The sequence below is a fragment of the Marmota flaviventris genome, chromosome 11 (genome assembly GCF_047511675.1).
Source record: "Marmota flaviventris isolate mMarFla1 chromosome 11, mMarFla1.hap1, whole genome shotgun sequence".
Lineage (NCBI taxonomy): Eukaryota > Metazoa > Chordata > Mammalia > Rodentia > Sciuridae > Marmota > Marmota flaviventris.
Genome location: NC_092508.1, coordinates 88422516 through 88439881, shown reverse-complemented (window position 1 = coordinate 88439881; position 17366 = coordinate 88422516). Strand labels below are relative to the sequence as shown.

Below are 17366 nucleotides of genomic sequence, written 5' to 3'. Positions count from 1 at the left end.
CTTAATATTTCCTGCCAGTATTTTATGAACATATATTTTATTTTATTTCAAAAATGGGGATCTTATACACCTAAAACTTGAATGACATTTGGTCAAGTCATTAAAAAAAAAAAAAACTTCAAAAACAGGGAAATTATTATAGGAGATGAAGGGGACTAGGGGAGGAAGGGAGGGAAAGCTATATGAAAGAATATGACCAAATTATGTCATATTTATGTTTGAATATGTGGTGATCTATCCCACAATTATGTATAATTGTAATCCAACAATTAAAATTTGTTAGAAACTGAATTCAGTATCTTTAATAAAAATACATTAAAAATATGCATTTAAAAAGTTTAAAAAATATTCTTTTCAATGACGGTATAAACTAGTTAGGCAATGTAATATGATAGGTATCATTGGCTATTTAAATTCTTTCTGATCTTTTGATATTAGAAATGCATTTATAATTAACTTTTTTTCCATCAAAGGAAGGATAACTTGTCAAACAATAACATCAGTTTTATGGTCACTGTATGTACTACCAAATGCCTTTCAATAGTAATACAAATTTCTAACTTTATTAGTGATGCATAAGAATGTTTGTTTAACCATAATCGTGATTATTAACATTTGTTTTTTTATTTTATTTCTAATGGATGTTTTAATTGCTAATTGGCAAACATTGTACATGATAAATTAGGATGTGTTCTGTATCTGTGTGTGTGTGTGTTTTAAATAGCATCAGTAGTCATTTTCCTCTATGCATTATTCACTTTAAACTACTTTCAAGTTTTTCCAGTCTCTCTGACTTCCTGTATTATACACAATTGAAAACTAAAAGCTACATTTCATAGACACTTATATAGCTAAGGTTCTGGTTTTGACTTAAATAACTGACTCAGATGTATACGCCCAAGTTTATTATATGCAAATGAGACCAAGGTCTTCTTTTTACATTTTTTTTTTCCTGGCCAGCACCTGCTGCAGAAATTGAACTTTCTACTGTAGTCTTTTCCCATTCCATTTATATGTAGGACTATCAGGACGCATGGGATGGGATTCCACCACCACCATCACTTCCTCCCCCAGTAATAGGGACTATCAGATGTGACACAATTCTGGAGCTATTAGATGTGGTACAAACCTTCTAATCCTGGATCTCACCTAAAATGATATTGTTTTGAAGTTAGTAATTCCATTTGTGGTTTCTTGATGCCCTAACCACTAATTGTGGCAGGTGTTTCATATTTCAGTCAGGTTAGTTTGATAGTGGTTTGGGAAGACCTGGTCTAGATGCTCTAGGATTGTCAATGATTTTGTAAGCACCTATTTGCAATAAAATTGTTTCTGTTGAGCATAGCTAGAATTATTTGTTTACTATAAAAATACTACAAATCACAAACTACATTAAGGATGATCCAATCATATATAACTCAGATTTTATGTCCCCCCCAAACATGTGTATCTACAGATGTAGATGTGTAAGAATATATGTAAGTGATTATTCTTTTCTATGATATGCCATCATTTTTCAAGCAGCAACTACATGCTTTTAAAAATGATATACACATGCATTTATACTTAGTTTCTCTTATCTTAAGGATTCATATCCAGAGTCCTTATTTATCTAGCAGGCCTTGGTAACATGAAAGCAGATTTCTTTTTGGAGGTTGAAGGGGCAGGGGTTACTGGGGTTTCAAAAAAGGCACATTTGACCATTGAGCTACATTCCCAGGTTTATTTTAAGATAAGGACTTACTAAGTGGCTTAAAGCCTCACTATATTCCTGAGGCTATCCTGGAACTTACAATCCTCCTACCTCAACCTCCTGAGCTAGTGGGATGATGGACATGCGCCATTATAGCCAGCTAATAGAATTTATATTTTCAGTATTTAATACAAAATTAGAAATAAAAATAAAAAGTGTAAACATGTATACTTTTGTCACAGTTGAGCTTCTTGAGTTATTGATTTAAAACAAGTTGTAGTATCTTTAATTCTGACTAGTTATATTAAATTCTAACAAATTAGTGAACATCGCTGTCTTTTGCCAGTACATGACAGGAGAATGATGAAAGGGGGAGTCCTGAACAAAGAAAAAATGTTTCTGTGGGAGGTGGCACATGCCTGTAACCCAGTGGCTCAGGAGGCTGAGGGAGGAGGATCGTGAGTTCAGAGCCAGCCTCGGCAACAGTGAGGTTCTAAGACCTTGTCTCTAAATAAAATACAAAATAGGGATGGGGATGTGGCTCAGTGGTCAAGTGCCCCTCAGTTCAATCCCTGGTACCTCCCCCCCAAAAAAAATAAACAGAAAAAAATATTTCTCTATTGACAAAGGATGAGTTGAACTGACTACTATAAAAAGCAGTCAGCAAAACTTGAAAAAAAAAAAAAAAAAAAAAAACAGGCATTTCAGAGACATTTAAAAGCCAGCAGTTTTTACATGGACACAATTTCTAAGACTGTCATTCTACAATATCTAATTATTAAGACTGCAAATAAAACCTTGTGTGCAAATATTGTTTCAAAAAATCATGTTTAAAATCTTGACTACTTTATTTAAATACTTAAATGACTCTGTCATATTTCATATCTGAAAAAAAGATTCTTTTTCTCATAACTGGGGATTGAAACCAGGGGTGCTTTACCAGTGAGCTATATCCCTAGACCTTTTATTTGTTTGTTTGTTCTTTTTTGGAAATAATTACTCACTAAGTTGTTAGTGAGGCTGCACTCAAACATGTGATCCTCCTGCCTTAGTCTCCAGAGTCACTGGGATTTTAGACAAGACCACACTCAGCTTAAGAAAAATATAACTAACCGATATATATCTTGGGAAAATTTTTGACATTTTTTTTTTTTACTTTCTTTTTCTTTGGAGTGGGGATTGAATACAGGGGCAATTTACCACTCAGTCCTAGGTCCTACTGATTTGTCCAGGTTGGCCTCCAACTTGAAGTCTTCATTCCTTAGCCTTCTAAGTAGGTAGGATTACAGGTGTACATCACTGTGCCCAACTTGATAAAAATTTCGAAGGTATTAATATTTAATTAGTACTGTTTTAGTTATGTGAAGTTAACTTACGAAGTAAATTCCACTCCCCTGTGAGATAAAGCTTTGTTATACTTTGATATCTGTTGGACCAAACAACACATCTACTGTTAGAGCATTATCTTAGTTTTGATAAGAGAAATTCTAGTCAATGAATGAGTATAGCCCATTGACCCAAATACATTCATTAGGGAATAAAAAAAAAAATCTTCCTAAAATTCTTCCTTAAAGAACAATTCCCTAAGGCCACTCAGTTTAGTGATTCTACAGTCGGATTAAATTTTAATTCACATAGTCACAAAACTACTTATGGTGAGAAAAAATTGTTAGCATGTCTTTGCAGGAAAATTTCACCTGATTAAAACTCATGTTATTCATGATATGAATGCTGCTAATTAATAGTGAAAAAAAAAACTCTATTCTGAAGTGGTAGCTGCTGGCAAAATGTTTGATTTTTAAAACATACTTTTGCATGACCTGCCATCACTCCCCAAGTTGAAGCCAGTCCTGCAGCGACAGGTCCGCGTTTTGTAACTGCTGTGGAGCAGACAGATGTGTGAGCATCCCCCTGGCATTCCATATGGATCCACTTCACATGCGTGGCTTCTGACTACAACAAATAAAAAAAAAAAAACAACACACGGGAAATTCTCCAAAGACAAGATAATTATGAACATTAGTTTGTCACAACCTGAACAGTGCAAGAACAGGGAATATTAACAAAATTCCATATATCCAACTCTTTAGTACTGCAATCAAATGGAAAACATTGAAATCTTATGGAAGAAGAGAAAGGGAATGTCCAAAATTCTCCTGAGGCTATGTTTTCTAAAGCAATTCTGAGAAAAAAAAAATGTGTTTGTATCAATTTAAGTTGTTCATATGTAAGCAAAATAAAGCCAACATGTCTTAATTACCTGCTTATTGTACTCATTTAAAGGCCAACCACTAAATAAAAACTAATATTAATAATAACATAAAAATACTCCCAGCCTTAGTAATGAAGCAAAGAAAGGAATTCCTCTGCAACAATCCATGATGTGAGCAGAAGAAATGAACTATAAGAAATGTGATTCAAGCATCCTGTGTACTCTGTTGAGAAGTGATGAGGTAATTTTTTTTCTTTTTTTAATTGTGAGTCTATTGGTGTTTTGAAAACCTTAGTACAAAATGAAGTGAGTGAGTGTGTGTGTGTATGTGTGTGTGTGTGTGTGTAAGTATAATTGTCAATATTGGACACTGAGTTTTCAAGAGGAAATTGAGGAGTAGAAAAATGTCCCATGAGGGAAGAAAAAATGGAAAAGTAGCATATGGACAGGGTCAGAGAAAGAAAGATGGGCCAAAGAGAAAAGGACAAGCAGGAATAATTTCGATAGGATTTTAAGTGTCATTGTGATCGTATTTATTTTAGATCAACAGAGTTGAGATTGTTATAACTATCACAATAGCTTTCTTTTTTCCCCCATATTTTTATTGGTGCATTATAGTTGTCCATAATGGAGGGATTTGCTGTTATACATTCATTCATGCACAGAATATAGCAATATAAGTTAGACAATATCACTTTCCAGCACTTTCCTTTCCCAAGCTTCCGCCCTTCCCCTAGTCCCTTTCCTCTAGCAATTTTCATTTAATAATACAACCACTATGCTTTCAATTTTTATCCATTTAGAATGATGTTGGCCTGGAGATTAGCATAGATAGCTTTTACAATGTTGAGATATGTTCCTAATGTTCCTAGTTTTTGTAGTGTATTGAACATGAAAGGTGCTGTATTTCGTCAATTGCTTTTTCTGCATCTATTGAGATGATATGGTTCTTTATCTTTAAGTCTATTGATCACATAAATTACATTTATTGATTTCTGTATGTTTAAACAACTGGGCATCCCTGGGATGAACCCCACTTGATAGTGGTGCGCTATTTTTCTGATATGTTTTGTATTCAATTTGTCAGAATTTTATTGAGAACTTTTGTGTCTATGTTCATTAGAGATATTGGTCTGAAGTTTTCTTTCCTTGATATGTCTTTACCTGGTTTTGGATTCAGGGACTGCAAATTGGTGTAGCCAATATGGAAAGCAGTATGGAGATTCCTTGGAAAACTGGGAATGAAACCACCTATTAACCCAGCTATCCCTCTTCTCAGTCTATATCCAAAGGACTTAAAAACAGCATACTACAGGGACAAAGCCACATCAATGTTTATAGCAGCACAATTCACAGTGGCCAAACTGTGGAAGCAACCTAGATGCTCTTCAGTAGATGAATGAATAAAGAAAATGTTGTGTATATATACAATGTAATATTACTCAGAAATAAAAGAGAATAAAATCATGCATTTGCAGGGATGGAGTTGGAGAATATAATGCTAAGTGAAGTTAGCTAGTCCCAAAAAACCAAATGTTTAATGTTTTCTCTGGTATAAGAAGGCTGATTCATAGTAGGGTTGGGAGGGGGACCCTGGGAAGATTAGACAAACTCTAGATAGATCAAAGGGGAGGGAGGGGAAGGGAGAGGGGAAGGGGCAAAAATTATGGTGGAATGTGATGGATATCATTACCCTAAGTACATGTATGAAGACAAAAATGGTATGACTTTCCTATGTGTACAACCAGAGATATGAAAAACTGTGCTCTATATGTGTCATATGAATTGTAAAGCATTCTGCTGTCATATATAACAAATTAGAATAAAAATTTTTTTAAAAACCCACTATGATTTTATAAATACTGTCCTTTAAAAAAATCTTTCATTCTCTAACTGAAGTGAAATGCAATTTGAACTACTTTTCTCTGCCAAGAGTATTGCATTTACTTTTCCAGCCTAACATCTCCTCTCATATAATCAACAATTCTGTTCTCACTTTAATCATCACTTTTTTCTTTCTCCATTGGATCGTGCCCATGAAAAGGAAAGTGCACTGTTATTAAAAGGAAAAAAAAAGAAGAAGAAAAGAAAAAAGTCTTTCTTTAATTGAAATTACCATAGGAAATCCTCCAACTAATTCTGCATTTCCCTGCTTCGGCCATACATCTCAAAGTTACTTATGATCATTTTCTACAACTCCTTTCCTTCCTCTCTCTTTCAATTTTAATGAAATATTCACTTCACCATCAAAACTGCCCTGTTCAGATTCCCATAAGATGTGTTGCCAACTCTAAAGGTCAATTGAATTTGACAAACTTCTTCTCCATCTCCTCTTTTGGTTCTTCCTATTCTTCTTGACTTATTGTTGAAGCACCCCAGTGTCCACTATTTGGAACTATTTTCTTCTTCATCTATATTTGCTTCCTTGGTGTTCACCCATTGCCATGATTTTAAAAATCAACTATATGCCAGTGGCTTGCAAATGGATGTATCCACCCTGGACTTAATCACTGAAACTGAAAATATGGTCTTGTATATTCAAATACCTCTTTGATATCTCCACTTGGATTTGTAATAGACACCTGAAATAACCCTTGAAAACTGAACTTGATCTTTGCCTCAAGTCTGATCCATACTTAGTTCCTCCAATCTCAAAAATAATTCAGTTCCACTTGTTCTGGCCAAGCCATTGTCATCATCTTTGAATTGTTTTTGATTTATATCCTGCATCCAATCCACCAGGAAATTCTATTGACTCTGCCTCCTGAATTTCACTACTTCTCACTACTGTACAACTATACTCTCTTCATACAATCCCTAGTACTCTCTAAATTTCCACCAAGCTCTTCCCACAGCCTTTTGTCAATACAGTATTTATTGTGATTCTTCCAAAATGTCAGAGAGCAATGATTTCTGGATAAGCCAAAGTTTTTACACTGGGCTACAGGGTCTTACTTGTTATTGTCTTCCATTTGTGTGACCTCATTTTCTACTTTTCTTTCCCTCATTCATTCTGCGTCAGCCACATAGGTCTTCCTGCTGTTCCTTCAACTATGGAGACATGCTCAGTTCTGGAATTTGTGCTTGTCCATCTCTCTCTCTAAAGTGCTCTGGCTACAGTTATCCTCATGCGTCTCTCTTTCTATTACTTCAAGTATTCATTCAATGCCATGCATTCAAAGAGATTTCCTCTGACTATTCATTATAAAATGGCAAACTCCTCCATCCCCACCTCTGTACCATTCTTTACTTTTATTTTCTACTGTATTTTCTTTATGGCACTCACTCCCAGTATAATATATAATTTATCTAGTTATTATAACTGCTATAATAGGATGCAAACCTTATGAAGGCAAAAATATTTTCTATGTCTTATTCACTGATGTATTCTCAGTATACACAGAATATTTTATGGCACACAATAGATGATCCATGAGTAATTAATGAATGAATAAACCCTAATATTGAATTCTTATTAGGTTATCTGCAAAATTCAAAATTGCATCTGCTGTAAACATAGTTATTCAACTCACTGCCTCAATTGTATATATGTTAACATTTAGATAATTCTAGATTAGTTTTCATTTGAAGCACAGAAAGAGGACGGAAATTAGAGGTGATGGTTTTTTTATGTTCTCTTATTCTATATGTGACTGAGCCTAAGTTGGATTGCTAAAGAGCACAATTAACATGACATAAAAAATAAAGGGTTTGTATTTTTGAGAAATACTAGAATCATTGCAACCTTAAAATTAAATATATATATATATATATATATATATATTTTTTTTTTAATGAACATATGTTAAAGAACTACTGGGATGAGAAATCAGGAGAGCCAATGACTACAATGAACACTGAAAAAAGGTTGCAAGGATGTAACCTGATTTATTTCCCCATAATAATACAAAAAAAATGAAAAAGAAAGCATCTGCATTGTCTCTACATACATCACAATTGAAAGCTCCTTCCTGAGTCTAAATCCAGCCATCATTTCAATTCTATGGTTGTAGAAGCGATTCACTAGAAACTGAACAATTTGTCATTTAGACTTGTGAAAGGAGCTCTATTCCATTTTATCAAGCAGACATGCACATTTCTGCTGTCAAACCAGAATTTATGACTCACCACTTTAACACCACACAGGCACAAGGACTATGTCCCAATTCACTTCCCGCTTCCCCCTCCATTATGAAGGTTATGAAGAAGTCCTGCAACTTACCTGTTGGTTGAGTTCTTTTTTGATAGATTCGGATTCCTCGAGCACTTTCTGTTTTAATGAATGAATGAATATCGGTGCCATTAAATCTGTTTATCCTTAAGATGTTGAAGTTATCAGAATTGGTTGCATACAAATAGTCTTCAAACACAGTTATTCCATAAAGATGTCTGACCTATAAAGAGGGTGAAAAATAACTATGATTTTTAATTATGCTGCTTTCAACTTGAAAGAAAAATGGATTGTGATTTATACTGTAGAAAATGTCCATGGTATCAGAGTCAAAAGAATGTTATTTGTCTTCTCTCAAAGAATTCAACATGCACTAATTTAATTTTTCCCCGCTGGAGAAGAAAACATATGTTAAGGTGGATAAAGTAATTCCACATGTATGGGAGAGAACTTTATTCATGTTTCATTAAGAAAACATGTTCATTGTGACTTTTCAAAGGACAATGAGATCCACACTTTCAAGCATTTTTAATAACAAGTTATGACACTGATATGTCTATGTATCTATAACTATATCTATATATCTGTGTGTGTGTGTGTATATATATATATATATATATATATATATATATATATATATATATCCATATATATGTGTATATATACTTCCTGCAAAAGCATAGCCATGCCTGTGAAAGGACTAATGAGAAAGCATCTTTGAAGTTTTGTTTTATAAGTTCAAAATCCTTTTTTTTAAATGAATTACATTTAGACTAATTCTTGCTCCAGCACGGAAAATAATATATTCAGAAATCACATATTTGCAATAATTGTAAATAAACCATCAATATTTTATTAATAAATTGCATTATTTTTAAAACCTATATATAATAGCAAATTAACTGTTTGCTTTGAGAATCATGCTGTTTGTTTCTACCCACACAAATAAATTGGTAATTACTAATTGTTTGGCGGAGGTTTGAGGATTTATGAGAGGCATGAACATCTTAAAATCATGGAAAACTTCCAGTCATCTAGAAGGAAGGACGTGTACATCTACTTTCTGATTAAAAATGCACATGGTAGGCACATACCTACTAATATTCTTATATTATACTTAATTTAAAATGGTTCTGGTCCAGGGCTTGATGCAGTTGTAAATTGATTTTCTGTAGTGATTCTGATGAGAATTTTTTGTCACTATTTTTAGATACTATACAGAAACATTTTTTAATATAAGCAGATTTGTAGTTAAGAGCACATGAGAAATTACATGTGGTTCATTGTAAGAATACTTATAGAACAACATTACAAAATTTTCAATCTTAATCAGGAAATCTTGCCAATTCTATAGTGTAAGTAAAACATTTGATGTGTTATCTTTCTTGCATATATGGCTCATTATTTCTATTTCTGGTGCTTTCATATGAGATGAAACTAAAGTAAGACTGGATTACATGTTGTTCTAGGGTCATATTTTATATCTTCATGTTTAGTTTAGAAATGAAATATAAGAATTAACATGGAGAATTATTCCATGCTAAAAGCAAATAATCCTTTTACATGCATATTTTACTCCACAGTACCTATGTGTGTGTGTGTGTTTATGCAAAGGGAAATAGTTTCTTTTTTTGGGAGCGGGAGAAATGAATGTTTCTAATGTCACATTCCACATAGCTGACCACCAAGTAGACCTGTGATCTGATCTGACTTGGGTAGGACATTTTTTGTAATAATTGAAGGCCAGCTGAACTAGTGGCATGTTTAGCTCAAAATGTGAGGCCATCATCCTAGGAGTCTGCTTGGGATATACTCATAGTGATCTCTGCAAAACTGACAATTGGTATCCTAGGCAGAAAGCATAGCTACTCAGTAGACCATTGGTCAAGGTGGAAAATATGTCCACATAATATAAACTCCATCTCTACACCTTCCTTCAGAAAGATGTCTCCCATAAATAAGCTGCTAAATACCCCTGTAGTAGCGGGAGGAACATGAGTTGGTAGATAAACTTCACCAATAATAGTTCAAATACTTCACAAAATATATCCTTACTGAATTACTTAGTGGCAGACTTAGCATATGTTTAGGGAACCAAAAAAACAGAAGTAATAAAATGGGGAAATAAAGGATAATTAAAAACATCAGACATTAAAAAAAATTAAAGCAATCATGCAGAAAGTCATTTGAAATACTTATTTTTTCATTTAAGGTTTATTTTTTTAATGGCAAATACATTTTTAAACAGGTCTATCATAGTCATCTTAATGATGAGTTCCTCTAAAGGACATTGTAAAGGTCACCACCCCCAAATATAATTCAAGCTTTTTAAGGTGGTTGAAGGTGAGAGAGAAATAACTGGACTTACTTTTAATATTTTATTAACATTTAACATTTTATTATTTGTAAACACTCAGATTAATGCATTTTTTAACCTGTCAAGGAAACAAGGGATTTCATTTTATAACTTTTTTGGAAAGTAAAGGGATATTTAGCAATATAACTCTCTTGCATTGCAAACGAAAATAATGGAATTCACAAGTATCAGCTCCAAAATCTAAGAAGCTCACATGAAATTGGTGCACTCATTTCGATCCAACCAGATTTGAAAAAAGTTCCCTAGTGAATAAGGCCTACTTGTACTTGTAGATCTCCTATAGGTGTTCACTGAGAGTTATTTACAAAATCTTATAATTCAGCAAGAGAAACTAATAGATGTGAGAAAAATTTTGATTTCAGATATTTTCACAGAATCATCATTTAATTAGGTATTGAATGAGTCAGAAGGCAAAATTTAATCAAACCTATTAAAATAATAAGGACATTCTGGTGAGTAAGCATTTGCTTTTGTTAAATATCTTCAATGCCACATGGGACAGATGATAGTTCAGTTCCTTAAACTACTTAAATTAGTTTTTAGTAAGTAGGTCATAATATCTGTCCTGTTCCATTACTTTTCTTTCTCGCTAGTACAGCATTTTTATCTCTGTTATTTGTTGTTTTTGTTTGTTTTTAGTTCAGGGGACAAGGAGTAAGTAGCAACTTCAGTATCAGGTAAATATCACAATAGCACTGTGAAAAGAACACTGTCCCATTCAGGAAATACACCACAATTTTATGACCTCTTATAGTTTGACTTCATATGAAATTTTCAACATTGGACACTTCAGGCCTTTTCATAGTATTATGCCATTCATTTCATAACCTTGCTGTATTTTATAGAAGTCTGGTACTTACTTGTCTCCCTTGAACAATGGTATGTCTATTTTTTCCTTGATAGTCCACTACTCCCACATAGTCCAAGTATAGATCTACCCAGTAAACCAATTTGCTGACTAGGTCTAGTGCCAGTGCAGCTGGCTGCTCTGTCTTTGAATCAATTATCCTGGTTCTGTTCATCCCATCCATGTCACATCGCTCCACTTTGGCGACATTCCCGTAGTCCGTAAAGAAAAGTTTTCTGTTGAAAGAAAACTAAATGTTAAAGTGGAAGAGAGAAAAAAGCATATTTGATGGAGCCATCTGTAAAAAAACAGAACTTTTCTTTCTAATTTATTTCAGTGGTTACATCTGTTAGCTTCCCATAACCATTTCCATATAATATCACTCATAAACAGAGAAATCTGCTAATGAATATTGCAGGGCATAAGGGAGCAGGTTAACCAACAACTGTAAAATTTCCTCAGAATGAATGACTGTGGTGGGTTTATTTTTGTATTAGGAGAAATGTTTCTTTAAGCCTCACAGAGCTGAGGCACATTCACCACATTCGGTGTGAGCTTCAGAAGTGAGCCAAGTCACCAGGCCAGGGCACGTGAGCAATCAGGCTTTATCTTCAACCTGCTTTTCAAATTGCCTGGTAATGTTTGTCTCCTATAAAAGCTATTATGTGGAGCTCAATGATGCTATGAGTAGTAGAGAATAGCAAACCTGGAATGGAATTAAGCAGATGGAAAAGCAAATGTGCTGTTTGTAGCATTGGAAATTAAACATAAATATTACCCTCCCCCAAACCTATCCTAAATTCTCTCAAATATTCCCAAATCACAAAATCTCATAAAGGAAATGAAGGTCATTTCTCCTCAATTTCTCATAATATATTTTGAAGAAAATGCTAAAAAAGGAATGCTGACCCCTGAGATAATGAATCCCTCCATGCAGAACTAACAGTTTCTGTGAAATACTTCAGGGTCTAATATTATGTTAGTATTCACTATGTTTAGTAAATACAAATCAATTTCAATTAATCTGACAATATTTAACAAGGTTACTACTCAGAAGACTAAATTACATTTGTAAATCAAAGACCATCTTGCTTTGACTAAAATACAATCTCAAGAATAATCCCATATATAATGATGGAGCAAAAGTAAGAGTACCTAGAGTACAGAACATTAGATGTTACAAGTTTGAAGAATTAGTTTTTAGTAACTTTACTCAACATTCTTGAAATAACAGTATGGGTCGCCTGTCAAGCTAAAAATCATGTTTTACACTTTAAATTTGATTTAGCTCTTTCTGTTTTTGGAGACTTTGACTAATTTTTAAACATTAATGCATACTGCTCTGTGATACTGTAGGCCAGGCTTTGTTATGAGTATGCATTTCCCCCAAATGTTCTTGAGAGACACATTTATCACAATAGATTCAACATGATTTTTCAAGTGACAGTTCTTTCACGTGAAGAGCTTTTTATTGTAGCGAAGAGTAAATAAAAATTAATATGATACCTGCCTGGTTTATTGTCAAAGTAAAAGTTTAAGATTGCTTGGTGTTGTCTCTGTCTCTGTCTCTGTCTCTGTGTGTGTGTGTGTGTGTGTGGTCTATCTGTCTTTCTCTCTCTTTCTTTCCTTCCATTCTACATCTCTACTTTCTTTACCTATAAAGCAATTTGTTCATACCCATGCCCAGGTTTCTGTAAAGAGTACTTCTCTCACATGTTACGTAGTGCCCACTATTTCTGCTGCATGAAGCTCATTTTCTCCTCTCAGGATACAATGCCTCCCTTTCTGTAATTCTCTTTTCTTGTCAGTCTATTTCACAAAGGTGAAGAGAAGCTGGTATGTATGTAGTTTGACGGGCACAGGAGTGAGAGGCTCTGGCACACTATGGATTGTGTGTTATATACAGACTATGTATAGAGAGGGTGATATATGGCAGGCAATAGCAACTGTCTATGTAGTGTTTAAGAGGAAAAAATGAATCTGGAGATAAAGACTTTTTTGAAGTCATTTTGGGATGACTTTACTGGATATGATCCCAAAAGAAACAAAGGGAAGAGTGCCAAGACAAGATACCTGGAGGCCTGCTATTAGAGAAATAGGATCAAAGGAGATCAGAGGTTAGAGGAGATCAGAGGTTAGAGAAAATAGACTTTCATAAAGGTCCAAAAGAGAAAAAATTTAGGATGAAGGATTAAACCGCCTAGTTAGGTCAATCATTTTACAAAGTAAAAAGGAACATTTGTTAAGAAGATATCAGTGAATTTAGTGTTTATTCAAGGACTAGTAACTTTTAGTACTTTTTTTCGAGAAGTATAGTTATCAAAGGAAAGTGGACTACTTCATGATGAACAGTAAATTCTTCTTCCTACAAATTTTTCAGTGATCATTCAAGAATGATGCAAGTGATTCTCATATGTGTTCTAGGTCATAATAAAACTTGTAATAGTAACTCTGGGTAAGTTTTAGCCAAATATGAAAAACATATTTTATATATATATATATATATATATATATATATATATATATATATATATGTAATTGACCAAATTTTGCTGTTTTAGTGCAAGCATAGGTGAGATGTCACTGAGTTAGAAAAATAAATTGTTTATATTTTACTCCCAATACATAGGAGAATACTAGTGCCCAGATAAGAGTTAAAGTTGTTATTTGGACTAAATTGAACCTTCCTGGGCTTCAGAATCCAGACTATGATGAACTCTGTTCACTTTTAAATGAAATGCAAGAAATAGGAGGGTTCTCAAGGATAATACCATCATAGCCATAAAATTACCACAAGAAACTGTAGAACTATAGGCACATGATGTACATGTTTCTTTGTTTTCATTTGTGTTCAATATTGCTTTAAATTTTTATTTTTAAGAAGCATAACTGTATTACAACTGGCAAATACAAGAGAAGATAGAGTGTTATGAATTGAAAAATTATTCCTATCTTACCTATAAAATACTTGGCCAAATCTTAGAAAAAGCAAATAGTGTTTTATTAATCTCATTACCCTATTGATTATTATAATTTCCTATGGCACCCAGTAGATTTATTCCTCATAAGAATAGATACTACACTTGATCTTAGCCAAATGACTGAAAAGCAAATGTAGCAGATTATTTTATTTTGCAGATTAAAGAGACACAAAATCCATATGATTAGCCACTACTAGAGCCATAACATGAATGTCAGACCACTTTTTACTCATTTATTTTGTAAGAATTTCAAACTTTCAGAAAAGTTGTAAGAATACTAAAGTAAATGTCTATAGTTTTCATGTTTACTCACCAGTTCATATTTTGTCCCATCACCTATTCTATGTACTCTCTATACTATCTAATAGTAAACTGTAAACATCATGTTGTTTTAAAGCTAAATATTTCAGCATGCGTCCCTAAGGACAAGGGCATTCTCTTGGATAACTATAGTACATCTATTATAATTAACTATACATATAGTTAATTATACACTATATAGTTAATTATATGTATAATATACACATGTATATGTGTATACACATGTATGTTTATACATATATTATACACATACACATGTGCATATATAATACACTGTATTATTATTAGGACTGTATTATTAAATATTCAGATTTAATAATATAGTCCTAATTTAAGTTTTGCCTATTGACCAATAATGTCTTTATAGTAATTTGTTGTTCACAATGTAACCCAGCATCAGACATTGCATTTAATAGTCTTTTCTCTCTAGACTCCTTTGTTCTGGAGTGTGTATCAGGCTTTCTTTGTGGTACTTGATGTTAACATTTCTAAAAGGTAGATATAAGTTATTTTGAAGAACATCTCAATTTGGTGTTTGCCATATTTTCTCATAATTAGATCATGTTTTGTTCTTTGAGCTGAAATGCAATCATTCTTACCTATATTGTTACTATCCCTAGGGCTAATGAACAATGAGGAATCCCATGAGAGAATATAGATGGTGGCTTGGGAACCCATTGATTCCATCTTTTTCAGTATTTCCTGAACGCTCAACTGTCTCAACTTCCAGAATCCTCAGTCTTCTTTATAGAATATCCACCTATAGGACCCATGTGCTGTGCAGCCCCTAGTTAAAGCAGGGTCCCCTGTGTAGCCCTCTCCCTTGTTGGAGGAGACCAGGCCTATGTACCATTCCCACAGAACTGCAACTACACATTTCTTCTCCCACTCTTCTTATCTCTGGTATCAAATATTTTTCACTTATTAAAAAAATGATAAACTGTGATTGTTATTCTCTTTTTTCTACATTGATTTTTTTTGACACTTCTATTCTTTTCTCAGTAACACAAAAATTAAAGTTAAAATAAAACAATGTGCTAACTATTGTCTCTATTTCTAAAATGTGCAATTATTAACTCATATATTATAGTAACACTTCTTTCAACATTTCAATTACTCATAGATTCTGAAGTAAACTAAAATTTATCATTTTGAATTCATTATCTCATCACATATAGGAAATTTTAATATGCCATCTTCATCGATTGTCTGAGCAGCTCTGTTTTACTATAGATACCATATATTTTATATAGTAGAGAACAGCAGGAAACTTTTGAGTATTGTTGGTAAACTTGCCTGATATAAATCAAAAGTCACAAAGGGAACACTCACAGACAGTCATAGAGCACTGTGCGTACAGAGTTATGGTTCCAATCATCCTTGTACTGTAAACCAAAGCAATTGTTACACATATTGACATCTTATAGCACATCATTTTTAGCTCATGAAGATAAGAATTACTTTTTCTAGTGATATTCATTTTAAATTACATTTCTATATCCTATTTAAAAGGACATAGAGAATTTAAATACATCAGAGTCCTGTCCATGTCTTTAAACTCTTAGCACAGTTAGCCCTGGTTTTGTGTCACCATCTTACCTCTTGTAATTTACTGACTGAATTTGGAAAATTTCAAAAACAGTTCCAAAATGATATAACTTATAATTCATTCAACTTTTTATAAATTAGAATATATAAAAATATTTTCAAATGAGGTTACATTAGAAGATATTTTAAATATATTGTAAACAGCAAGATATGAAATGGAGCCTAATTGATAAGGAAGTGAAGCAAAAAACCAGTGGGTCATTTACTACCAGATATTTTATACATATTTTACATTATATATATATATATATGTGTGTGTGTGTGTGTGTGTGTATTTAACTGAGGCTGAGGAAACCATCCAGGTTTATTACTCATGTATTAATGCTGATAACTGCATTTCTTTCCATTCCAAGGAAATGATACATGATTTCCATAGAAAACTTCAGTTTGTATTCCTAGTTTTATAATAATTTAGCGTTATTCAAATAACATCAATAGCAATATAACTTTATATCTGTCTTCTGTTATACAAATTTGAAAAAGAAAGCACTTTTATACATTATATAGTCTAATTAAAGTATATTCAGATTTAAAGTAAAATATTAATATTTAGCATTGCAATTCTAAAATGCAATTGCAAATCTGAAAGGGTAATAAATCTTTCACATAGAAGTTTAAATTCAAATTCTATTAGCTCCTGCTACTTAAGGCATGTGAATGATAAACAATTAAATTATATTCTCTGTCTAGTTAAGAACATTCAAGACAGTTATTTATTGATCGTTACTTTTTTGAGGTTTTTGTTTTTATTGTTTATAAAATCTCTCTTGTGCTTGTTTTTCAGCTTATACATTAAACACAGAAATTGGACTGGACATGTAGATGCCCACTCTCAGCTGCCTACTTTATATTCTGAGAACATTTCTAGTAATGATTTTTCCAAAATTGTTTGTATTAGATATGTGGCAGAGATGTGGAAGACCCTTTCAACATCCTTAAGTTGTCCTCCTGAAGGTGGCAGTCCTATATGCAATAGTATTATATTATTCCTCTCCTTCTTCATAGACAATTAGGACAAGAGAATTCAAATCTAGGCTTTACCATGTCATCAGGAATTTTTCTCTTAATAATTTGGACCAAAAGGTGTGGCACTTACCTGGTGGGCAACTGTGCACAAATAAGAAAGGTACAGGCAGAGGGAAGATGAGGGGAGAAA

At 33.1% G+C, this 17366-nt stretch overlaps 1 protein-coding gene across 1 annotated transcript in view; it reads right to left on the bottom strand.

Moving 5' to 3' along the window:
- The window catches only part of Lrp1b (LDL receptor related protein 1B), a 1514976-nt gene that overhangs the window by 807068 nt on the left and 690542 nt on the right, over positions 1–17366 (bottom strand). The window contains exons 8-10 of the mRNA XM_071619306.1: positions 11314–11536; positions 8128–8299; positions 3503–3646 (exon numbers count right to left, since the gene is read on the bottom strand). Of these exons, the coding sequence (XP_071475407.1) occupies positions 3503–3646; positions 8128–8299; positions 11314–11536 (539 nt within the window). The remainder of the gene's footprint in view (positions 1–3502; positions 3647–8127; positions 8300–11313; positions 11537–17366) is intronic.